Below are 27,040 nucleotides of genomic sequence, written 5' to 3'. Positions count from 1 at the left end.
GTACATCTGAACATCACACCTGCGGTACAGGTACAGGATGGCAACAACAACTGCCCGAGTTACACCAGGAACGCAAAATCCCTCCATCAGTGCTCAGACTGTCCGCAATAGGCTGAGAGAGGCTGGACTGAGGGCTTGTAGGCCTGTTGTAAGGCAGGTCCTCACCAGACATCACTTGCAACAACGTCGCCTATGGGCACAAACCCACCGCCGCTGGATCAGACAGGACTGGCAAAAAGTGCTTTTCACTGACGAGTCGCGGTTTTGTCTCACCTGGGGGGATGGTCGGATTTGCYTTTATCGTCAAAGGAATGAGCGTTACACCGAGGCCTGTACTCTGGAGCGGGATCGATTTGGAGGTGGAGGGTCCGTCATGGTCTGGGGCAGTGTGTCACAGCATCATCGGACTGAGCTTGTTGTCATTGCAGGCAATCTCAACGCTGTGCATTACAGAGAAGACATCCTCCTCCCTCATGTGGTACCCTTCATGCAGGCTCATCCTGACATGACCCCTCAGGAGACTGAAAATATTTGGCATGGGTCCTCAGATCCTCAAAAGGTTCTACAGCTGCACCATTGAGAGCATCCTGACTGGTTGCATCACCGCCTGGTATGGCAACTGCTCGGCCTCCGACCGCAAGGCACTACACAGGGTAGTGCGTACGACTCAGTACATCACTGGGACCAAGCTTCCTGATATCCAGGACCTCTACCAGGTGGTGTCAGAGGAAGGCCCAAAAATTGCCAAGGACTCCAGCCACCCTAGTCATAGACTGTTCTCTCTACTACCGCACGGCAAGCGGTACCGAAGCGCTAAGTCTAGGTCAAAAAGGCTTTTTAACAGCTTCTACCCCCAGGCCAAAAGACTCTTGAACAGTTGATCAAATGGCTATCTGGACTATTTGCATTGTCCCCACCACTCATTTTCACGCTGCTGCTACTCTCTGTTTATTATCCATGCATAGTCACTTTACCTATACCTACATGTACATATTATCTCAATTACCTCGACTAACCGGTGCCCCAGCACATTGACTCTGTACCGGAACCCCCTGTATATAGCCTCGCTACTGTTATTTTATTGTTGCTCCTTAATTGTTTGTTATATTTCTATTCTTTTTTTTTCTTCTTAAAACTGCATTGTTGGTCATGGTCTTGCAAGTAAGCATTTCACTGTTGTATTCGGCGCATGTGACAAATACAATTTGATTTGATTTGAGTTGAGACAACTTCCCAACAGATTCTCTGTCCCCCTCCGCCAGCAATACATCTGGAACCTGTATCAATTCTGAGAACTGCCAACCTGTCACAATTTTGAAATACTGCTGAAAAACAACAGAACATCTTAATTGTAACAAATAATCAATCCTGGTCCTGGAGGCCATGGATCTGCCAAGATTTATTGGCCTCCGTCTGATTGTTCAAGAGCAGTATAGAGCCAGAGTCATTGCCAGTCATTTTACCCATTCCTACATCCTGGCAACCATGACTGTTGACAGCCATATATGATAGACATGACCTAGAACAGTTGCATGTCTTGTATTATAGTAAACCCACTGTAGGGTGATTAATTCAATAAGTATAGATGCCATATTGCTCTTTCATGCCATGATGATGGTGGGAATGTCTCTCTCTTTTGCTTGTGACAGATTGAGGTCTAAGATTCAACTCGTTCCCTCTCTTTTTCCCCAGGAGGTGGAGGAGGTTAAAGAGGAGATGGTGAACATCGTTAAGAAGAAGGTAGTGAAGAGGGTGATAGAGAGCGTGTCTCAGGTGGGGATAAAGAGTGAGGTGAGGGAGGTAGAGCCCGTGGTGAAGATGGACACACGTTTCTTCGGAGAGCTGCTGGCGGAGGTTTACAGGAAGAACTGTGACATCCACACCTGCATCTCAGAACACGTGGCCAAGATACGTGGAAGGTGTGTTTTGATTTTCTCAACATATAGCCATATTTATATTTATAGCTTTACCCCCCAGCACAACACGTAACAGAATCAATAAGAAAGAAACAAGACAGAAACCAAAGGGAGAGGGCAAATCTAGATCCTACTGAACTGTCCAGACTAGGCTACATTATGAAATACAGTGGCGTGGCACACACCCCCTCAGCCCTCGCAAGGCCCGAGGACCCACGAGCTTTGGGGACCCCCCGGAGGTTGGCCCCCCCAGATAGTATATGAAGAAGTCATAAGCAATAAAAAAAAATATATATATATATTACAGGAAATGTGCTTTAAAATTGCAACATTTTCTCTCAGCCTCATGGATTATTATTTTTTGAAAAGCAGGAAATTAGCTCAGGGATTCTTAAAAGTCAGAACAATCCTTGTCCCGCAGGGGAACTTTATTTTTTGAGTTGAATTTTGTTGCATTATTTGAGTTTCAAATGTACATTTATGGGAATTTTATATGGAAAATCTTTGTTTTTAGAATTTTTTAAATACTTTAAATATTATACATTTCCATGTCGGCTCTATGCCTGGAAATGCCCTTGTCCGGAACAAAGGATCGCAATTTCAAACTCTAAAAAAGTGTTTAAAATTCAAAAAATGTGCAGTAATGGATACTAACTGAAACATGATCTTATGTKGTTTCTTACAATACCCCTRTGTGAATTTAAAGAATATTTCTCTCAAAACTGTGATTCCTAAAAGATGTGTCCAGAGATTTGGTCAACTCTGTCAGATTGACTTGGAATGAGCAGGGTAAGCTATACTATAAGGACCCCTTATGCATGTCCTCATTACATGTAGAAAAGTGTTGGTCCCAAGTTTCATGAGCTGAAATAAAAGATCCCAGAAATTTTCCATACYCACTAAAAGCTTATTTCTCTCTAATTTTGTGCACAAATTTGTTTACATCCCTGTTAGTGAGCATTTCTCCTTTGCCAAAATAATCCATCCACCTGACAGGTTTGGCATATCAAGAAGCTGATTAAACAGCATGATCACTACCCAGGTACACCTTGTGCTGGGGACAAGGTGTACCTGTGTGCACAACACAATGCCACAGATGTCTCAAGTTTTTAGGGAGCGTACAATTGGCATACTGACTGCAAGAATGTCCACCAGAGCTGATGCCAGAGAATTTAATGTTAATTTCTCTACCATAAGCAATGTCGTTTTAGAGAATTTGCCAGTGTGTCCAACTGGTCTCACAACCGCAGACCACCTGTAACCACGCCAGCCCAGGACCTCCCCATCCAGATTCTTCACCTGTGATTGTCTGAGACCAGCCACCCAGACAGCTGATGAAACTGTGGGTTTGCACAACCAAAGAATTTCTGCACAAACTGCCCGAAACCATCTCAGGGAAGCTAATCTGTGTGCTCGTTGTCCTTACCAGGGTCTTGACCTGACTGCAGTTTGGTGTTGTAAGCGACTTCAGTGGGCAAATGCTCACCTTTCATGGCCAATGGCACGCTGGAGATGTGTGCTCTTCTTTGATGAACTCCGGTTTCAACTGTACTGGGCAGATAGATGGCGTCGTGTGGGCGAGCGGTTGGCTGATGTCAACGTTGTGCCCTATGGTGACGGTGGGGTTACGGTATGGGCAGGCATAAGCTACAGACAACAAGCACAATTGGATTTTATCAATGGCAATTTGAATGCTCACAGATACCGTGATGAGTTCCTGAGGCCAATTGTCATGCCATTCATCCACTGCCATCACCACATGTTTCAGCATGATAATGCATGGCCCCATGTCACAAGGATCTGTACACAATTCTCATACTCACCAGACATGTCACCCATTGAGCATGTTTGGGAATGCTCTGGATCGATATGTACTGTACGACAGCATGATCCAGTTCCCACCAATATCCAGCAACTTCACACAGCCATTGAAGAGGGGTGGGACAACATTCCACAGGCTACAATCAAGAGCCTGATCAACTCTATACAAAGGAGAGGTGTCGTGCTGCACGATGGCAAATGATGGTCACAGCAGATACTGACTGGTTTTCTGATCCATGCCCATACCTTTTGTTAAGGTATCTGTGATCAACAGATACATATCTGTATTCCCAGTCATGTGAAATACATAGATTAGGGCCTATTGAATTATTCAATTGACTGATTTCCTGATATGAACTGTAACTCAGGAAWWTCTTTGAAATTGTTGCATGTTGCGGTTATATTTTTGTTCAGTGTACATTTAACTAAGTTTTAGAGTCATAAAGCAACTGACGAAATCCAAAATTGCTACTGTGTGTACCACTTGAATGAAGAAGAAAAATGAATTTTTTGTCACCTCCACAAAACATCAACTCCAACAGACTTTTGTCTACCGTCAACTCCATCAGAGTACTGAAAGATCTGATAAAGTAGTTGTTTTTATTGGGGATTTATAAATGAATAATTTTCCATATTTTACAATTGGTTGTATTGAACTTTTATTTTTAGAGGTAAAAATATGTCTGTTTTGAGTATCTGTTGTCAACTCCGTCAGTGACTTGTCAACTGTGTCACTGATGGCTAACCCCCTGAAGATATACTTTTTGTCAATATTCAGAAAAATATTTTAATCACTGTTTTGCAACATATGCTTAAACAATGGAAGTATTTACTGCGCTAGACCTACAGGATAATGTTTGCTTTATAAATGTTGTTCTATATTCTAAATAAAATAAAAACACGCCAAAATGCTTAAAAAATATGCCCTGGAGTTTGGAGATTTGTATTACATATTTGAATAATCTAATGTTAGAATTATACTCTTATGGGATCCCCCCCCCCCACGGAACGATTGAGCTAACATAATGCTAATGTGATTAGCATGCGGTTGTAAGTAACCCAAAAATTTCCAGGACATATAGTGGGGAGAAGAAGTATTTGATACCACTGCCGATTTTGCAGGTTTTCCTACTTACAAAGCATGTAGAGGTCTGTATTTTTATCATAGGTACACTTCAACTGTGAGAGACGGAATCTAAAACAAAAATCCAGAAAATCACATTGTATGATTTTTAGTAATTAATTTGCATTTTATTGCAATGACATAAGTATTTGATACATCAGAAAAGCAGAACATAATATTTGGTACAGAAACCTTTGTTTGCAATTACAGAGATCATACGTTTCCTGTAGTTCTTGACCAGGTTTGCACACACACTGCACGCAGCAGCGTGTGTTGGCCACTCCTCCATACGAGCCTTCTCCAGATCCTTCAGGTTTCGGGGCTGTCATGCATGGCAATACGGACTTCACGCTCCCTCCAAAGATTTTCTATTGGGTTCAGGTCTTGGAGACTGGCTAGGCACTCCAGGACCTTGAGATGCTTCTTACAGAGCCACTCTTTAGTTGCCCTGGCTGTTGGTTTTCGAGTCGTTGTCATGCTGGAAGACCCGCCACGACCCATCTTCAATGCTCTTACTGAGGGAAGGAGGTTGTTGCCAAGATCTCACAATACATGGCCCATCCATCCTCCCTCAATACGGTGCAGTCATCCTGTCCCCTTGCAGAAAAGCATCCTCAAAGAATGATGTTTCCACCTCCATGCTTCACAGTTGGGATGGTGTTCTTGGGGTTGTACTCTCCATCTTCTTCTTCCCCAAACACGGCGAGTGGAGTTTAGACCAAAAAGCGCTATTTTTGTCTCATCAGATACAATGACCTTCTCCCATTCCTCCTCTGGATCATCCAGATGGTGATTGGCAAACTTCAGACGGGCCTGGACATGCGCTTGCTTGAGCAGGGGGACCTTGCGTGCGCTGCAGGATTTTAATCCATGACGGCATAGTGTATTATCTGTTTCTTGTTTTTTTGAGACTGTGGTCCAGCTCTCTTCAGGTCATTGACCAGGTCCTGCCGTGTGTTCTGGGCTGATCCCTCACTTCCCTCATGATCATTGATGCCCCACGAGGTGAGATGGAGCCCCAGACGCGGGGTGATTGACCGTCACTTGAACTTCTTCCATTTTCTAATAATTGCGCCAACAGTTGTTGCCTTCTCACCAAGCTGCTTGCGTATTGTCCTGTAGCCCATCCCAGCCTTGTGCAGGTCTACAATTTATCCCTGATGTCCTTACACAGCTCTCTGGTCTTGGCCATTGTGGAGAAGGTTGTAGTCTGTTTGATTGAGTGTGTGGACAGGTGTCTTTAACTATCGGGTTAACGAGTTCAAACAGGTGCAGTTAATACAGGTAATGAGTGGAGAACAGGAGGGCTTCTTAAAGAAAAACTGACAGGTCTGTGAGAGGCGGAATTCTTACTGGTTGGTAGGTGATCAAATACTTATGTCACGCAATAAAATGCAAATTAATTACTTAAAAATCATACAATGTGATTTTCTGGATTTTTGTTTTAGATTCCGTCTCTCACAGTTGAAGTGTACCTATGATAAAAATTACAGACTTTGTAAGTAGGAAAACCTGCAAAATCGTCAGTGTATCAAATACTTCTTCTCCTCACTGTAGACATATCAGATGTGGGCAGGAAGCTTAGATTCTTGTTAATCTAACTGCACCGTCCAAATTACAGTAGCTATTAAAGTGAAAGAATACCATGCTATGTTTTGAGGAGTGCACAATTATGAACATGAAAATGTATTAATAAACCAATTAGACACATTTGGGCAGTCTTGATACAACATTTTGAACAGATATGCAAGGGTTCATTGGATCAGTCTAAACCGTTGCACATACACTGCTGCCATCTAGTGGCCAAAATCTAAATTGCGCCTTGACTGGAATAATACATTATGGCCTTTCTCTTGCATTTCAAAAATGATGATAAAAAAGATTTTAAAATAAACATGTTTTTTTCTTTGTATTATCTTTTACCAGATCTAATGTGTTATATTCTCCTACATTAATTTCACATTTCCACAAACTTKAGTGTTTCCTTTCAAATGGTATCAAGATTATGCATTCAGGTCCTGAGCTACAGGCAGTTAGATTTGGGTATGTCATTTTGGGCGAAAATTGAAAAAAGGGTCCGATGCTTAAGAGGTCAATCAGGGCCTTTAAACACTTGTTGGACAATAATTGTAAAAATGATTTATGAAAAGAACGAGGTTGTTCCTTAACATGGTGTGATAGCTGATACTTTGGTCTATCAAAATATATATTTCAAATTGTGTTAATATTAAGACAAATATTTGTGGGAAAAAAGTTGAGATTGTCCGGTCTTTCAAGAATCCCTGACCTCTTAAACATCAATATTTTCTTTCAACCTCATGGCAAAATGTTTGAAATAGCATGAGATTAGCGATAAAACTCCCCATTTTTCATTCTGCCCATTAGCAAAAAAACACAAAAAAACCCACCTGCAACTGGAAACTGACATTTCTGAAATACTTTTTTCACTGAATTGATAACAAAGAAGTATAGCCAAGAACAGGTTAGTTGAATGATCTATGTTGTTGCAGTTTGTATGGGGCCTTCCTGTAACGCCCACTTCCTGCAACACCAAAAATCTTAGGTTATATCACATTATTTCCGGTACAATCTGTAGCTTGGCTGCATCATGTTAGCTCCCCACTCACGCTGCACAGAAGCTAACACACTTGAATAATGCAACACGGCATGTAGAAATGTTGCAACTGTTAATTGCGGTTCGCAAGAAAATGTCTAGGCAAGAAGATACCGGTAGCTTCCAGTTTTGTAAGCTAACTTTCCTTACTAGCTTACAGCTGAAGCTAACATCAATTTACTACCCCAGTACCATAACACAAAATATGAGGATTTCAAAGCTGTCACCAAAAATCATAGTCATTGCCAAGAACTTTATTAATGAACTTAGTCTCCTTTGCCTCAGTCACGTCTCTCCTCTCTCTCACTGTGTGTGTGAATGACATCATTAGGTCTTAGAGACAGGGCACACTTTTATCAAATAACCGATTGCTTTTTCTATACAAATGTTGCTGATCAGGACAATAAAATAAGTTCCAAATGGAAAGGAAACAGATTGTTTTTCATCTGTAGCCAAATGAAATCAGCCAAAACCATCTCAATAACTCAATACTGTAGATGCACACACTCCTATTGAATATGCATTCACCTGTATTGTGAATAGGCCTAGCTTACATCTTGATTTACCCAGTTTATCAATAGAGATTTACCATTAAAATAAATTATTACTATTATGTTGTTATGTAGTTAGATTGGTAAAAACAGTCAAATTGATTGTATGTGTCACGATCGTGTGGAGGAGAGACGGACCAAAACGCAGCATGTGGAAAATAAGCCATCTTCTTTTTATTTGAACGACGAAGATGAACACGAAACACTTATACAAACTATACAACACAACAAACGACCGTGAAGCTACAAACGAAAGTGCACACACAAGCTACTTACGTTCAACATAGACAATTCCCCACAAACAGCTAAAGCCTATGGTTGCCTTAAATATGGCTCCCAATCAGAGACAACAATAACCAGCTGTCTCTAATTGAGACCCAATTCAGGCAACCATAGACTTTCCTAGATACCTACACTCAACCATAGACACAGCTAGACTACTATACTAAACATAAACCSAACTACTCTAATAAACCCCCTAAACCTTACAACCACCCTAGACACTACAAAAAACACATACATTCCCCATGTCACACCCTGACCTAACTAAAATAATTAAGAAAACAAAGAATACTAAGGCCAGGGCGTGACACACCCCTTAAGGTGGAACTCCGGGGCCAAGCACATAGTCTAGGGGAGGGTCTGGGTGGGCGTCCGTCCACGGCGGCGGCTCCGGCACTGGTCGTGGTCCCCACCCCACCATAGTCACTACGCTTACGTAGCTCCTCCAAATGGCCACCCTCCAAATGGCCACCCTCTCAAATTAACCCCACACAGGACCAAAGGGCAGCACCGGACAAGGGGCAGCACCGGGACCAAGGGGCAGCACGGACCAAGGGGGCAGCGGACCAGGGGCGACCGGACAAGGGGCAGCACCGGACCAAGGGCAGCACCGGACAAGGGCGCAGCAGGACAAGGGGCAGCACGGACGAAGGGGCAACGGATAGGGGCAGCACGGGATAAGGGGAGCCGGGATAGGAGCGGATCCTGGCTGGCTGGCGGATCCTGGTGTGGCGGATCTGGCTGAGTCCTGGCTGGATGGCGGATCCTGGCTGGAGGGGATCCTGGCTGGATGGCGGATCCTGGCTGGATGAGGTCTGGCGGATCTGGCTTGGATGACGGCTCTGGCGGATCCTGGCTGGATGACGGCTCTGGCGGATCCTGGCTGGATGACGGCTCTGGCGGATCCTGGTGATGACGGCTCGGCGATTGGTGGATGCGGCTCCTGGCGGATCTGGCTGGATGACGGCTCTGGCGGATCCTGGCTGGATGACGGCTTCTGGCGGTCTGGTGGCTGACGGCTCTGGCTGGTCATGGCTGGCTGACGGCTCTGGCTGGTCATGGCTGGCTGACGGCTCTGGCCTGGTCATGGCTGGCTGACGGCTTCTGGCTGGTCATGGCTGCGCTGACGGCTCTGGCTGGTCATGGCTGGCTGGGCTCTGGCGGTCATGGCTGCGCTGAGGCTCTGCTGGCTGCTGTGAACGGCTCTGGTTGGTCAGGCTCGCTGAGGCTCTGGCTGTCGCTGCTGTGAAGGCTCTGGCTGATCCGGTCTGGCGGAAGGCTCTGGTGATCCGGTCTGGCGGAAGCTTGGCTGATCCGGTCTGGCGGAAGCTCTGGCTGATCCGGTCTGGCGGAAGGCTTGGCTGATCCGTCTGGCGAAGGCTCTGGCTGATCCGGTCTGGCGGAAGGCTCTGGCTGATCCGGTCTGGCGGAAGGTCTGGCTGATCCGGTCTGGAGCTCTGGCATCGGTCGGAGGCTTGGCTGATCGGTCGTGGCGGAAGGCTCTGTAGCTCATGGCATACGGGCGGCTTTGCAGGCTCATGGCAGACGGGCAGCTTTGAAGGCTCAATACAGACGGGCAGTTTCATGCGGCGTTTGGCAGACGGACAGTTCAGACGGCGTGGGCAGACGGGCAGTTCAGGCGCCGTTGGGCAGACGGGCAGCTAGGCGCCGCTTGGCAGACGGGCAGTTCAGGCGCGCTTGGCGACGGGTTCAGCGCGCGGAGCGGGCAGTTCAGGCGCCGCTTGGCAGACGGGCAGTTCAGGCGCCGCTTGGCAGACGGGCAGTTACAGGCGCCGCTTGGCAGAGGGCAGTTCAGGGCCGTTGGGCAGACGGCAGACTCTGGCCGGCTGAGACGCACTGTAGCCTGGTGCGTGGTGCCGGACTGGAGGTACCGGGCTAAGGACCGACCCCTTCAGGCTAGTGCGGGGAACAAACAGGGCACACTGGACTCTCAAGGCGTACTATAGGCCTGATGTGTGGTACCGGACTGGTGGTACCGGGCTGAGGGCACGCACAACAGGGCGAGTACGGGGAGAAGGAACAGTGCGTACAGGGCTCTGGAGACGCACATGAGGCTTGGTGCGTGGTACCGGAACTGGTGGTACCGGACTGGAGACACGCACCTCAAGGCTAGTGCGGGGAGCAGGGACAGGGCACACAGTTCTCAAGGCGCACTATAGGACTGGTGCGTGGTACCGGAACTGGTGGTACCGGGCTGAGGGCAGCACCTAGGACGAGTGCGGGGAGAGGATCAGTGCGTACAGGGCTCTGGAGACGCACAGGAGGCTTGATGCGTGGTGCCGGGACTGGAGGCACTGGCTGGAGACACGCACCAACGGAGAGTGCGTGGAGGAGGAACAGGGCTCTGGAGACGCACTGGAAGCCTGGTGCGTGGTGTCAGCACTGGTGGTACTGGGCTGGGAAACACACCACAGGGCTAGTGCAGGAGCAGTAACAGGACGCACAGGACTCTGGAGACGCACAGGAGGCTTTGTGCGTGCTGTAGGCACTGTCTTAACCAGACGGCTAGCACGCTCCTCAGGACGAGTATGGAGAGCTGTTCCGGTGACATTAACTCACCAACACGTTCATTCGGAAATGCCGTGCCTCATGCACCAAAACCAGTACATCCCTCATAACTCTCTCCTCCAATTTCTCCATTAACTTTTACTGTCTCTGCGTCACTCACCTCCAAATCCGCTCACCGGCCTTACGGTAAGCAGGAGGAGTTGGCTCACGTCTCCCGACTGACCCAACTAAACTACCCGAGAGCCCCCCCCAAGAAATTTTTGGGTTTGACTTACGGGCTTCCAGCCTTGTTTCCTTGCTGCCTCCTCATATCGCCGCTCTCTCCTTTCGCTGCCTCCAGCTCAGCTTTGGGACGGCGATATTCTCCTGGTTGAGCCCAGGGTCCTTTTCCGTCCAATATTTCCTCCATGTCCACGAGTCCTGGTTACTTTGCCGCTGTTGTTGGTTCCGCTCATCGTGCTTGATCCATGGTTGGTGGGGAATTCTGTCACGATCGTGTGGAGGAGAGACGGACCAAAACGCAGCATGTGAAATAAGCCATCTTCTTTTATTTGAACGACGAAGATGAACACGAAACACTTATACATATAACACACAACAAACGACCGTGAAGCTACAAACGAAAGTGCACCACAAGCTACTTACGTTCAACATAGACATTCCCCACAAACAGCTAAAGCCTATGGTTGCCTTAAATATGGCTCCCAATCAGAGACAACAATAACCAGCTGTCTCTAATTGAGACCCAATTCAGGCAACCATAGACTTTCCTAGATACCTACACTCAACCATAGACACAGCTAGACTACTATACTAAATAAACCCAACTACTCTAATAAACCCTAACATTAAACACCCAACACTACAAAAACACATACATTCCCCATGTCACACCTGACTACAACTAAAATAATTAAGAAAACAAAGAATACTAAGGCCAGGGCGTGACAGTATGATAGTATAATTGATTCATTAATGCATACTTGGCTGTCTCTGCTCGTGGATGTGCCATTTTGTGACTGGCTAATACAGTTTTTAATTTTTTTGATGTGGTATTGTTTGGTATCCAGTATTGTGATGGTATCGAGTATCGTGATACTAAACCTTGTATCGGTATTGATGTCAAAATTCTGGTATCGTGAAAACATATTGTGGGGGTGGTTTCAGGGGTGGCTCAGTATTTAAATCATCAGTGTTAACTCTGGCTCTCCTGTTTCCTCAGTTTCACACTTGGTTCAGAAAGTCCTCTTACCTCTCTTAACTTGCCAGGCTGGGCCATAAAATACTGTCAAGGTGTGGAGCAGGCTGTGGGTAATATTCTAACTGAGAGGCTCTATAACTGAATATAATATATGCAGTGCCTTCAGAAAGTATTCACACTCCTTGTGTAGAAAAGGCCCATGGAGTTGGTGAATAATCCTTTTTCCACATGTTGTGTCACAGCATGAATTTAATGGATTACATTGAGATGATTTGTCACACAATACCCCATAATGTCAAAGCAATTATGTTTTTAGAATTTTTTACAAATTAAATAAAAATAAAAGCTGAAATGTCTTGCGTGTAACACAACAAAATGTGGAATAAGTCAAGGGGTATGAATACTTTCTGAAGGCACGTATTCATATATATATATATATATATATATATATAATATATATATATATATATATTAAAGTGGGGAGAACAAGTATTTGATACACTGCCGATTTTGCAGGTTTTCCTACTTACAAAGCATGTAGAGGTCTGTCATTTTTATCATAGGTACACTTCAACGGTGAGAGACGGAATCTAAAACAAAAATCCAGAAAATCACATTGTATGATTTTTAAGTAATTAATTTGCATTTTATTGCATGACATAAGTATTTGATCACCTACCAACCGTAAGAATTCGGCTCTCACAGACCTGTTTTTTTCTTTAAGAAGCCTCTGTTCTCCACCCATTACCTGTATTAACTGCACTGTTTGAACTCGTTACCTGTATAAAAGACACCTGTCCACACACTCAATCAAACAGACTCCAACCTCTCCACAATGGCCAAGACCAGAGAGCTGTGTAAGGACATCAGGGATAAGTTGTAGACCTGTACAAGGCTGGGATGGGCTACAGGAATAGCCAAGCAGCTTGGTGAGAAGGCAACAACTGTTGGAACAATTATTAGAAAATGGAAAAGTTCAAGATGACGGTCAATCACCCTCGGTCTGGGTCCATGCAAGATCTCACTCGTGGGGCATCAATGATCATGAGGAATGTGAGGGATCAGCCCAGAACTACACGGTAGGACCTGGTCAATGACCTGAAGAGAGCTGGGACCACAGTCTCAAAGAAAACCTTTAGTAACACACTACGCCGTCATGGATTAAAATCCTGCAGCGCACGCAAGGTCCCTGCTCAAGCGCGCGATGTCCAGGCCCGTCTGAAGTTTGCCAATGACATCTGGATGATCCAGAGGAGGAATGGGAGAGGTCATGTGGTCTGATGAGACAAAAATAGAGCTTTTTGTCTAAACTCCACTCGCCGTGTTTGGAGGAATAGAAGGATGAGTAAACCCCAAGAACATCCCAACCGTGAAGCATGGAGGTGGAAACATCATTTTTGGGGATGCTTTTCTGCAAAGGGGACAGGAGCTGCACCGTATTGAAGGGAGGATGGATGGGTCCATGTATCGCGAGATCTTGACAACAACCTCCTTCCCTCAGTAAGAGCATTGAAGATGGGTCGTGGCTGGGTCTTCCAGCATGACAGACCCGAAACACACAGCCAGGGCAACTAAGGAGTGGCTCCGTAAGAAGCATCTCAGGTCCTGGAGTGGCCTAGCCAGTCTCCAGACCTGAACCAATAGAAAATCTTTTTGAGGGAGCCGAAAGTCCGTATTGCCCAGCGACAGCCCCGAAACCTGAAGGATCTGGAGAAGGTCTGTATGGAGGAGTGGGCCAAAATCCTGCTGCAGTGTGTGCAAACCTGGTCAGAAACTACAGGAAACGTATGATCTCTGTAATTGCAAACTAGGTTTCTGTACCAAATATTCAGTTCTGCTTTTCTGATGTATCAAATATTATGTCATGCAATAAAATGCAAATTATTAATTAAAAATCATACAATGTGATTTTCTGGATTTTTGTTTTAGATTCCTTCTCTCACAGTTGAAGTGTACCTATGATACAGGTACAGACCTCTACATGCTTTGTAAGTAGGAAAACCTGCAAAATTGTCAGTGTATCAAATACTTGTTCTCCCCACTGTATATATATAAAGGTGCACAATGTAAAACTCACAGGAATTTCATGTAAAACTCAGTAATATAAACTCACAGGTTATATACACGTCCTAAATACACCCGTAGTGTCATCCATCACCGTAAATCCCGTAATTAGTCACTAGACATTACAACCGTCAGTCAGACCTGACCTCTCTTATTTCTCTAGACTCTCTGTTTACTCATAGTACCTGTGATTCACTGAGCAAACTCTGTTCCCTTCTGCTGCTGACTCCATCATAATATGTGTAGACTGGAGACAGAGATGGTTTATTTAGTCTAATTGTGTGTTTGTCATGCCCTGTAATGTGTTTACCTTTCCATCTCTTTCCCAGGAAACACCTCTTAGATCCCAGTAATGACTACAAGGTACAGCAGGGAGGAGCGACCGATGGTTTTACATAACATCATATTAGTCTTGTATTGTTTAAATTGATGTACTGTAGCTATTTATATATGCTGGAAGTGAAAGTATGAAATGAAAGTAACCATTTGTGTGTATGCAGGTAGAGAGAGAGGACATTGAGGCCCTGATCCCCAAAGGAGCATCTGAGCTGACCAAACAGCAGCTCCGCTACCTGCTGCAGGTAACACCAAGGGCGGACTGGGACAACAATTCAATAGAAGACAACAGAGAGAGAGAAGGAGAGATAAAGACTGCCAGTTCCTTAATGTTTTGGGTGCATAATACAGCCAATGACTATATTAAGGAACTGACAGTCTCTCTCTCCCTCTCTGTTTTCTTCTATTGAATTCAATATATGACATTATGTTTGTCAAGAATGATGCTGGGAATAGTGTATATGGATGCAGATTGATTTCCAGCATTGTGCTTCGTTTGACAGTGCTGCGTGCATATGCATATTTTTCTGCCAAGAAGTGACTGGCCTTTCAGCAAATTAAACATGCTAGAGATTGACGGGACTTTCCAGCCTTAAGTGCGGTGGCTATGTAATGTTATCTGACACTTGTTAGTCACTTGTTACTACAGCTCAATAACTCACTCGCTGGGCTGAAGAGACTGAGATTCAGAAGTMAATAATCTTTGATAAAGCAATTAAAATACACAGTCCCCAAATGTACCTTCATTTGGCTTGTGTTTAGTAAAAAAGAGCTATATGCAGAGTACATGCTAGTAGATACCTATTGTCACGCCCTGACCTTAGAGATCCGTTTTATGTCTCTATTTTGGTTTGGTCAGGGTGTGAGTTGGGGTGGGTATTCTATGTTCTATTATTCGTATTTCTATGTTTTGGCCGGGTAGGGTTCTCAATCAGGGACAACTGTCTATCGTTGTCTCTGATTGAGAACCATACTTAGGTAGCCCTTTTTCCCACCTGTCTTTGTGGGAAGTTGACTTTGTTAGGGGCACTATAGCCCGTGTAAGCTTCACGGTCGTTTCTTCATTTCTTGTTTTGCTGGCGTCATTTTATAAATAAAGAAAATGTAKGCTCACCACGCTGCACCTTCGTCCACTTCTTACAACGGCCGTGACACCTATTGCCTTCGCTATGTGTTATAAAAGCCAATCTAACAACTTGTTCAGGTATATTGCAAATAGCCTAGTGTCTAAATGCTCCCCAAAATCTCCCTTCCCTAATTAGCCTACTATAGTAGACATTAAATCTATTTCATAGTACAATATACAGCCAAAATATTAAGTCTAACTGGCAGCAGTAGGCATCATGATCTGTGTCAGTGTGCAGGAGTGTGTATTTCTCTGTTTTCTTCCTTCTTGACTGCACCACTGCAGCAGAACCACCTTTCCGTTTTTCTGTTTTGACTGAGTGACTGACAGATTCAGGGTGGGTCTCACTCTCTGATGATGTGCATTTGACTTGTGAATTTGCGCCACCGGGCCAGCCCAGCTTGGTAGGGGGGCCGGCCGTTGCCCACTGGTCAGCCAAATACTCAATATAGATCGCTATGAAAAATAGAAATAGCATAAAAGTCGTGTCCATTATATATAAAAAAATAAAATATTTATATAATATTTTGTTAATTTCGACGGCCAATCCGCCCATGGAAAATATATTCCTTTGGTTGTTCCACTATGCCTGAACATGGCTCATTCAACCTCACCTAACCTCACTTTCATCAATATCTCTCCTTTATTTTTCATCTCTCTCGCTCTCTCTCCCTCACTCCCACCCTCTCAGACCCGTATGACAGCTGACAAGACCATGCGTCTCCTTCTGACTACCTTCAGCAGTCTGAGGGAGGAGCTGATCCACATGGCAGAAGATCTGAGGGTAAGATCTGGGGCCTGGGCCACTATAGGAACCTCTTATGCTCTTAACTGTCTCATTGAGATATACATGCAGGCAGGCCGTCTTACAGAGTCTTACTGCCTCTGTCTCTGTTCTCCCAGCGTCTGGAGAGTGAGAAGGAGTCCCTGGAGAGAGACCTGAGCTTCAAGGCTGACCAGGCTGAGCAGTATGACCGCCTCCTAGAAGCCATACGAGAGAACAACAGACAGCTACAGGTAGGTGTGTTGTGTGTGTGAGAATTTGGGAGAGTGTGTGTATGTGTGTTTCTTCCACTGTATGTTGCTTGTGTGTGTTTGCCTGCGTGTACACCTCTTCTGTAGGTGTTTTTGAAAGAGAGTATCTCTGCCCTGTATGTTAGTGCAATGGGTGTATGACTGTGTGTGGGTAACTCTATCCATCCATCCATCCATCCATCCATATAGATATCTCTGAAGGAGACCAGCTCCAGCCAGCGGACCCTGGAGACTCAGCTCCTGAGCAGCCGCACTACAGACTCAAACAGGGACTTCCGCATCAAAGAACTGGAGGGCAGCTACCGAGCCCTGGAGAAGGAAAATGAGATGCTCAAACAGAAGGTACTCTAACGCTACCCTCCTCCATCTCTGGCTCTAACCCATCTCACTTCAGAGAATAAACTCTTAGCAATTCCTTGTACTCATGATGACTGTAGTATCCGACTGTAGAATTATTCTTATAGATCGAACTTGTTAACTAACTTGTGTCTCCCTCTGTATCCATCTTCATCCAGTTGGCTGGCCAGTGCAGCAGTAGCACCATTCAGATGAATACAGAGGAGCTGTCGCGTCAGTACTCAGAGCAGCTAGCTGCCCTGCGCCAGGAGAAGGACAAGGAACTGCAGAGCCTCAGGGTAAGAAGCCTACAGGGATGCATGGATACAGGGATGGGGCCTTCCTGCTCTGTTGGAAGTACTGTAGCAGTACTGACTGTGCTTGTGAGAAGAAATATGGGTAGCTAGTGGTTATACTGACTGTGAGTATCTCTGACTATCTGTTGGTATGTCCAGACCCAGCTGACGCGGATCACCACAGAGTACACCACGGAGAGGTCAGGTGACAAGAGCCTGCATCTCCGCATCACACAGCTGCTGACAACACTGGAGCAGCGGGAGGTCGTCATCAAACGTCAGGAAGAGGTCAGGGGTCATAGCTACTGGTCACTGGTCAGCCCGGCCCCTTAGATACAGATCTAGGAAATGTCTACTCCTGTAATTGGAAAAATCGAGAACCAAATTAACCCAACAGTTTTGGATTAGAAAAACAGCCTGCTTCTTGGGTCTGTCCTCACCCTGCATCTAGGGTCTGTCCTCACCCTGCTTCTAGGGTCTGTCCTCACCCTGCTTCTAGGGTCTGTTCTCACCCTGCTTCTAGGGTCTGTTCTCACCCTGCTTCTAGGGTCTGTCCTAGCCCTGCTTCTAGGGTCTGTCCTAGCCCTGCTTCTAGGGTCTGTTCTCACCCTGCTTCTAGGGTCTGTTCTCACCCTGCTTCTAGGGTCTGTTCTCACCCTGCTTCTAGGGTCTGTTCTCACCCTGCTTCTAGGGTCTGTTCTTACCCTGCTTCTAGGGTCTGTTCTCACCCTGCTTCTAGGGTCTGTCCTAGCCCTGCTTCTAGGGTCTGTCCTAGCCCTGCTTCTAGGGTCTGTTCTTACCCTGCTTCTAGGGTCTGTTCTCACCCTGCTTCTAGGGTCTGTTCTCACCCTGCTTCTAGGGTCTGTTCTCACCCTGCTTCTAGGATCTGTTCTTACCCTGCTTCTAGGGTCTGTTCTCACCCTGCTTCTAGGGTCTGTCCTAACCCTGCTTCTAGAATCTGTTCTTACCCTGCTTCTAGGGTTTGCTCTTACCCCGCTTCTAGGGTTTGTTGCCTAACTTGTTTCCATAATCAAGTGATTGGTTTTGTTTAGGCCAGTCTGACTATATTATCCCACAGTTGTTGTGTTAATTTGGCTCCAAAGGATCCTTTAATGTCACCTCAGGAATGTATTTACCTGACACGTCGTGCACCTTTAGCTCCATCATTAACACCTATATTACGGCACAGGCCTCATTCCTCCTCCTCCCTCCCTATTCACCTTTGACCTCCCATCTCTGACCTTTAACCTCCAGGAGATCTGGCGGTTGCAGCAGGAGAAGAAGAGAGACAGCTCCAAGAACGTCACCACGACCACTATCACCAAAAGGTCAGCCCCCAACAATACCATGAGCCTATTTTATGGGGAATATTTGGGGCAGTAGCTCCTCTAAAATGGGTTAATGTAATTTGGGATGCCTAGTGTGGTATTTCCCAAAACAGGATTTTGTACTGGTGCACAGGAGGTACTTAACCAACCAGTATGTGGTCCTTACTGTGTATAACTGATAACTGTGTATGACTGTGTAGGTACAGGAACCAGTACCCCCTCCTGGGCCTGCTAACTGATGACTACAATTCCACATCGCCCGTCAAGGATACCAAGACCATCGTAATCGAGACCCGGACGGGGGAGATGATCAAACAGGTAGAGTAGAGCAGGGAGGAAGTAGAAACTAGATGGCCATGCTAGAAAGGACAAACTACGGTATAGCTATACTGTCAGAACTGATGAGTAAGTACATCAGCTATTGTTCTCAGTTTAGAGTTTGAAGTGAGGGGTAACATTAGGGTAACGATTAAGGTTAGGGTTAGTGGTTAAAAGGAAATATATGATTAGTGATTAGGAAGGGCTATTCATCTGTCCATTCTGGCATGGCCAAATAGCGTGAACCATGTGTGTACTGCCATGGGGCCCCAGGAGGGAGAGAGCTTGGGACCCTCACTGGGCTGTTACTATCTGGCCCTGTCAGAAGCTGGGCAAGGGTCCGCCGTGTGAGGAGAGCCTGTGATGAGAGGATGATGGATGGAAGTTGACTCCTCTGTGGTCCTGGAGAGCCAGGACCTGATGGCATGGAGAGACCATGTTAAATTCTGCCTCTTTCTGTTAGTAGTAAAATAAATTCATTTTCTCCCGACTCTACTAAATTCCATATTGGGGTTGTGGATGCTTAATTGGACAGGCACCCTGGTTTGTGAGAGTCATGCATGGGGTTGTGAGTAAGTTTGGAATGGATTTAGGGTGACAGCACAGACGTTTCCAGGGATTGGAGTAGGGCTGCACAATTAAGCAAATTCACATTGAAATCCCAATATTGACATGTGCAATATCCATATCGCAAGAGATCCATATGGCATGCAATATTTGGAAACACTTCTTAACTGGGTGTAACGTCTGTTTTGTTTTGTTTACTCTGTCTCTCTCCTTTTGTGGCCTTCCCACACACACCATGCACCTGTCACTCAGCAGAGCATTTCCTCCTCCTCACTGTTAGATTCCCTATAAATTTGCATGCTGTTCCTTTAGGTCAGATGCTGTCAAAATATTGTTCCAAACAAGAACGATGCTTTTTAGATTTGTATTTTTTGCTCATATCGTGCAGCCCTAGTTTGATCCACTGTCAGTCTCAGCACTCTTATGACAAGTCAATCATAGGACTAGAAGAGATCAAGCTTGTTGTCTTTCCAATGCTGAATGAAAGAGTAGTATGGCAGATAACAGTGAGTGGTAAACAGCAAGAAACAAATATTTTGTAATTACAGCTGATGGATTAACCCTTCACGCCATAACGACCGTATCCGTGTTCTGTTCATCTCGAAACAGGAAATCATTACAACCCCTTAAAGACACTGCTTCTCTCGGACAAATTACAACCCCTTAAAGACACTGCTTCTCTCTGCTCTGCACAGGAATGAATGACAAGAAGACCTTGACACCCTCCCCCCAGCATGCTTCCCTCTCCCCGTCACTCCTCCTCGGGGCTCCCAGGGTGGTGGTGGCTGGGGTTAGGCACCCCTATATATGGGATGGGTGGTTTGGACCAAATGGGGTTTGCTTGGACAGGAGGCTTCACTTTGGTTGGGATGGGGGGCATCAAATACTCAACAACCAAATATGTTATAGTAGAAGCTTAGCGGTTAAGAGTTAGGCCAGTAACCAAAAAGGTTGCTGGTTCGAAATCCCTGAGCAGACTAGGTGAAAAATCTGTCTGCCCTTGAGTAAGGCACTTAACCCTAATTTCACCAGTAAGTCGCTCTGGATAAGAACGTCTGCTAAATGACTAAAATGTAAAATGCTTATGCTACAGCCAGGAGGGCTGAGAGGGGACAGGAAGAGGGGGCTGGGGCTTATTAGTATGCAGCTCACTAGTGTGTCTGTCCTCCATGGAGCCACCACTACCCTGCTAGTCTTTAAGACATCTCCTCTAAATGTGCTATGGTGATAGTATGGTTACTATGCATATAAATAAGGAAGCTAAATATGCTTTAGTTATGCGCTAATTAAAGAGACTGTATGGTAAAATTTGCTTTGGGAGACATAAAAAATAAATCTGCCTCTGTTCTGGTCTTTTGCTTTTCTTTTGTGGCAAGGTAATGGTACATAATTGTGTTATGTTTCAGCTGCATTTTGTTTCATGTTTATACTTTAAGAGGTGCATGGGTATGTTTTGTTGTTGTTATTGAATGGAACGCTGCGCTTGGGGTTCGGGAGGAGGGTTGGAGTGGGGTGTATTAGAATATGAATGACTGGGTTGGACATGGCCTGGGGCATGGTTCTATGGATGATATAAAATGGTGGATGAATTGAACATTTTAAAAGTACAATAAACAATGTATGGAGTAGCATGTTTTTCCTTTGGATTGTTATCTGCTGAAGGGTCATTATTTAATTGCGGTGGTAAATGCTGTCCCTTGACTTTGAAACCATATAAAAACACTTTGAAATGACAAAAGCATTTTCCAATTTATGTAACTATTATTAAATAAGAAAACATAAACTAAGCAAAAAAAGAAATGTCATTTTTTCAGGACCCAGTCTTTCAAAGATAATTCGTAAAAATCTTAATAAATTCACAGATCTTCATTGCAAAGGATTTATACACTGTTTCCGATGCTTGTTTCCATGGATGTGCTCGCCCATGTAAAATTCACCTGGTCTTTTCCATTTAGGCATTAACCCTCTGCTTTTTGGAATGTAACACTGGTGCACTTGTCTTTGGTTTTGGTTTGTATTTTCTTCCGACATGTGAAACCACAATAATAAGGCCTAGGGGCAACTATATCCTACTCCAGTAGGGCACCAACTGCAGGAAGCAGTTACCTTCTCTCGCCAGCAGAGAGGGCCAGCAGCCTACAGTTGTACCTCAGAGTGACAGGGAGTGAGCGATAGGAAAGAGCCTTCGTCGAACATCTCATTTCAAAAATTTTGGCATTAATATGGAGTTGGCCCCCCCTTTGCTGCTATAACAGCCTCCACTCTTCTGGGAAGACTTTCCACTAGATGTTGGAACATTGCTGCAGTAACTCGCTTCCATTCAGCRACAAAAGCATTAGTGAGGTTGGGCAATGATGTTGGGCGATTAGGCCTGACTCGCAGTCGGCGTTCCAATTCATCCCAAAGGTGTTCGATGAGGTTGAGGTCAGGGCTCTGTGCAGGCCAGTCAAGTTCTTCCACACAGATCTCGTCAAACCATTTCTGTATGGACCTCGCTTTGTGTACAGGGGCATTGTCATGCTGAAACAAGAAAGGGCCTTCCTCAAACTGTTGCCACAAAGTTGGAAGCACAGAATTGTCTAGAATGTCACTCTATGCTGTAGCATGAAGATTTCCCTTCATTGGAACTAAGGGGCCTAGTCTGAACTATGAAAAACAGCCCCAGACCATTATTCCTCCTCCACCAAACTTTACGGTTGGCACTATGCATTCGGGCAAGTAGTGTTCTCCAGTCATCCGTCAAACCCAGATTAGTCCATTGGACTGCCAGAGGGGGAAGTGTGATTCATCACTCCAGAGAACGCGTTTCCACTGCTCAAGAGTCCAATAGCAGCAAGCTTCACACCACTCCAGCTGACGCTTGACATTGCGCATGGTGATCTTAGGCTTGTGTGCAGCTGCTCGGCCATGGAAACCCATTTCATGAAGCTCCTGACGAAAGCGTTTTGCGCTTCAGCACTCGGTGTTCCTGTTCTGTGAGCTTATGTGGTCTACCTCTTCGCAGCTGAGCCGTTGTTGCTCCTAGACATTTCCACTTCACAATAATAGCACTAACAGCACTTATAGTTGACCGGGGCAGCTCTAGCAGGGCAGAAATTTGACTAACTGACTTGTTGGAAAGGTGGCATCCTATGACGGTGCCACGTTGAAAGTCACTGATCTCTTCAGTTAGGCCATTCTACTGCCGGTGTTTGTCTATGGAAATTGCAAGGCTGTGTGCTCAGTTTTATACACCTGTCGGCAACGGTGTGGCTGGAAAAGCAGAATCCACTTATTTGAAGGGGTGTCCACATACTTTTGTATATATAATGTATCTCTGTAGGTCTTGGCTCAGGCAGAATGTCAACCATTTCACTGTCCCATTCACTGGTCGGTCTGACTGACTGACGATGGATGATCAGTAACTCTATCTACAGTTAAAGTCGGAACTTTATATACACCTTAGCCAAATAAATTTAAACTCAGTTTTCACCAGTCCTGACATTTAATCTTAGTAAAAATCCCTGTCTTAGGTCAGTTAGGATCACCACTTTATTTTAAGAATGTGAAATGTCAGAATAATAGTAGAGAGAATGTGTTATTTCAGCTTTTATTTCTTTCATCACATTCCCAGTGGGTCAGACGTTTACATACACTCAATTAGTATTTGGTAGCATTGCTTTTAAATTGTTTATCTTGGGTCAAATGTTTCTGGTAGCCTTACACAAGGATCCCACAATAAGGTGGGTGAATTTTGGCCCATTCCTCCTGGCAGAGCTGGTGTAACTGAGTCAGGTTTGTAGGTCTCCATGCTCGCACATGATTTATTTTGATTTTCCCATGATGTCAAGCAAAGAGGCACTGAGTTTGAAGGTAGACCTTGAACTACATCCACAGGTATACCTCCAATTGACTGAAATGATGTCAATTAGCCTTTCAGAAGCTTCTAAAGCCATGACATAATTTTCTGTAATTTTCCAAGCTGTTTAAAGGCACAGTCCACTTAGTGTATGTAAACTTCTGACCCACTGGAATTGTGATACAGTGAATTACAAGTGAAATGATCTGTCTAAACAGTTGTTGGAAAAATAACTTGTGTCATGCACAAAGTAGATGTCCTAACCGACTTGCCAAAACTTTAGTTTGTTAACAAGAAATTAGTGGAGTGGTTGAAAAACGAGTTTTAATGACTCCAACCTAAGTGTATGTAAACTTCCGACTTCAACTGTATTCTTGGTAATGGTAGTACGCTAGTAGTGGACCTAGTAGTTTAGTGGTTAGTCATTGCAGCTATCAGTGGTATTACAGTTTTATTATCGTTTTGGTACTACTTTCACAAGTATGTGTTAAAATTTCACAACTCTTAGTTCAAAACTCAAAACAGATCATCAATAAAGCTGTTTTTTCAAAACTTCAAGCACATTTTCAATTGACTAAGTACAACACACAAATCATTCAGTAACTTTTTCACCAAACCTAATCAGTGTTTCATCTAGAAATACATTTCATATAAAGTATTTTCCTTTCACAATGCAATGCTCACAAAAATGTTCATGTGATTCTCTTGTCATTTGTTTAAATACACTTGACCATCACTTAATCCAACTACGCTCGATGGTTAATCACTTAAACATATAGAAAACATAGATTTTACACTGGTTTGTCTACTATATATGGATTTTGAGAACTACAGAAATCAAATGTGTGTTTGTAATGTTTAAACATCTAAATTACATGTATGATACCTGATAACCATACATAATGACTAGTCGTTGTTGCTAATTGATTTCACATAGTGGTAACCACAATTGGTCACCATATAAAAGGGTGTGTGTGAACACTTGCAATTTCTTTCAACATGGAGCAGGATAGACAGCAAAGGAGAGGAGGAAATCAAAGAYCTTGTGGACAAGGAGCCCATCAAAGAGGTGGACAACGTGCCCATTAGAGAGGTGGACAAGGGGCCCGCCAGAGAGGTGGACAAGGGGCCCGTCAGATAGGTGGACAAGGGACCCGTCAGATAGGTGGACAAGGGGCCCGTTAGAGAGGTGGACATTGTGGGCTGTCATAATGTCTGAAACTTAATAAATGGAATGGTATCAAACACGGTTGATACATTCAATTGACTCCATTCCAGCCATTATTATGAGCCGTCCTTGCCTCAGCAGCCTCCACTGATATAAACTCAGCAAAAAAAGAAACGTCCCTTTTTCAGGACTCTGTCTTTCAAAGATAATTGGTAAAAATCCAAATAACTTAACCGATCTTCATTGTAAAGGGTTTAAACACTGTTTCCCATGCTTGTTCAATGAACCATAAACAATTAATGAACAGGCACCTGTAGAACAGTCGTTAAGACACTAACAGCTTACAGACGGTAGGCAATTAAGGTCACAGTTATGAAAACTTAGGACACTAAAGAGGCATTTCTACTGACTCTAAAAAACACCAAAAGAAAGATGCCCAGGGTCCCTGCTCATCTGTGTGAACGTGCCTTAGGCATGCTGCAAGGAGGTATGAGGACTGCAGATGTGGCCAATAAATTGCAATGTCCGTACTGTGAGACGCCTAAGACAGCGCTACAGGGAGACAGGACAGACAACTGATCGTCCTCGCAGTGGCAGACCACGTGTAACAACACCTGCACAGGATCGGTACATCCGAACATCACACCTGCGGGACAGGTACAGGATGGCAACAACAACTATTTCAATATCTTACATTGTCAATAGACCTCCTCCAGGTTTGGTGAATGGACCAACCAGACCCTCAAGACTGCCATGAGCAAGTCCCTTGATTGGTACCTGGAAGGGTGGGAGAACAACCTGAAGGTAATTCTCTTTGCACACAACAGCAGCATCCAGGCTGAGTACGCACTGTTGACTGAGGCAATGCAATTGTACATACAATTATTGCATATACTGTAGTCTTATACATTTGTGATTGACTTAGTGTTTGTCTTTTGCTATTTTTGGATAAGGTACTTTCAGATCAGCGAAACTCCACCTGGTGTGGTGAAAGTTGTTGAACCAGATCAGAACACCTTGGAGGACTAACTACAGGTAAGGACTGAGAAGGACGTGGAGGTTTTTGACCAGATAAAAATGATTGTCCGCTGTTCATTTATTTTCTGTTCCTCCAAAAGATATGTAAGAAATGTATTTGTAATATGAAATATAATTGCAGGTATTCCTGTCATCAATCAAGGTGAGACTGAACATGGACAAGGCGCAGGAGAAACAGAAGGAGAGCTACTGGAGCAGAGTCGAGAAGGGGACCAAGTGCTACYACATCCGGGCAAATGAGTTGGTTTGGAAGAAGGACGAAAGGTAGGCGAGACCTGGGAAACCTTGTGGCTCTTTCGCTCCCAGCTGGGGTCACCATATGTTCATGTGAATATAAAAAATCTCGATAATAACTATTTGCATTTGCACACAAAATAACCTGAAGCTAGTTTTAGTTTACCTAACACTGATATTTGTCGTTGTCTTCCTAGGGTTACCTAGGTTAACAATCTTCTACAGTTGGAGCAGATGGACGGTCGACCCCTGGAAGCACTGACGCCCTACACTTCAGTGAAGCGTAATAGACAAAGTATGTTAAGCTTTGGTTGACATTTGAGAATGCAATAAATGGTGGATATGCTGAGCTTATACAAATGTACCTCTCCAAGTGACTTTAGGACCATCGACTGTCCAAGCCCCCCAGGAGGTATCCCGTCCACCAGAACCAGTGAGTTCGGATCAGTCTGATTCTCTGTGCTCTGAGTCGGAGGGGGACCAGCTTGAGGTAGGCTATACCTTCCAAAAGTGTTGTAAGGTACATATCTCCCATTTATAACACTGCACTAATCCATTACATTATCTCACAGTAAAGTGTAACCTGTGTGTTTGCTTGTTTACATCTGTCTCCTACCCTGTTCCCTTTAACTCTGCTCCTGTTCTCCAGGACCTAGGGGTTCTGTCCAACACCCAGACGTGGATCCACCTGATGTTCTCCATTACCAACCACCCTCCAACTTTTCATTACATCATCTACAGCTACTGTTGTCATTATCTGCTAAGAAAGTTCTTGCTCTATCATATTGGGTACATAAATATGTGAAATACACAGATTAAAAACACTAGCACTGCAAACACTCAGAACAAAGAGAGCAGCAGTGCCTGGACTTTGCAGTCTCCTTCAAGTCCCCCTTCTGAGACTGGCTGCCTGTTGAGAACAAGTGACAGGCAGAACCTCCCACCCACACAGCAACCACCTCCTCTATATCCCACACACCAGAATTCAGTATTTTAGTCTATGATTGCCATGTGAATGCACAACAAATCTGTGAAGAAATATGAATGACACAACTGTACCAAAAACTATCAAAGTTTATCTATTAAAATCTTAAATATTGCCAGGTTGGTTTTCACAGGTGTTTCATAAGGTGTTCATTATTGTAAGTTCTATGGTATCCTTTGACGCTATATATTTGTTCCACATTATTCATTGTTGTATCCTAGGACCACCAATATATATATATATATTCAACCACAAGGGAGTACTAATGAGCTATGCGAGATAGAAAATAAATCATCATAGGGGACTACTGAAATTATATATTTTTCAGTGTAGA

The 27,040-nt window shown here is 44.6% G+C and overlaps 1 protein-coding gene and 1 long non-coding RNA gene across 3 annotated transcripts; both read left to right on the top strand.

The window, feature by feature from the left end:
* Positions 1-1,698: 1,698 nt before the first annotated feature.
* On the top strand, positions 1,699-21,225 carry LOC111950090 (protein POF1B-like). 2 transcript variants are annotated; one of them, XM_023967443.2, is made up of 11 exons: positions 1,699-1,919; positions 14,431-14,464; positions 14,602-14,682; positions 16,255-16,347; positions 16,467-16,580; positions 16,788-16,940; positions 17,114-17,233; positions 17,390-17,518; positions 18,485-18,558; positions 18,759-18,876; positions 20,139-21,225. In XM_023967443.2, the coding sequence occupies exons 1-11, from the start codon at positions 1,717-1,719 to the stop codon at positions 20,142-20,144; spliced, it is 1,125 nt and encodes a 374-aa protein (XP_023823211.1). In that variant the 5' UTR covers positions 1,699-1,716; the 3' UTR covers positions 20,145-21,225. The 2 variants fall into 2 exon arrangements, with proteins under 2 accessions (XP_023823211.1, XP_023823210.1); XM_023967442.2 differs by having other exon boundaries at positions 20,053-21,223.
* Positions 21,226-25,620: 4,395 nt separating this feature from the next.
* On the top strand, positions 25,621-26,831 carry LOC111950616 (uncharacterized). The gene is made up of 4 exons (XR_002875508.3): positions 25,621-25,751; positions 25,919-26,016; positions 26,096-26,211; positions 26,371-26,831. It is a non-coding gene; the product is annotated as an uncharacterized lncRNA (long non-coding RNA).
* Positions 26,832-27,040: the final 209 nt, after the last annotated feature.

This window comes from Salvelinus sp. IW2-2015, linkage group LG23 (genome assembly GCF_002910315.2).
Source record: "Salvelinus sp. IW2-2015 linkage group LG23, ASM291031v2, whole genome shotgun sequence".
Lineage (NCBI taxonomy): Eukaryota > Metazoa > Chordata > Actinopteri > Salmoniformes > Salmonidae > Salvelinus > Salvelinus sp. IW2-2015.
Note: the sequence above shows the minus strand (reverse complement) of the source record. Positions and strands in the feature narration are given on the sequence as shown.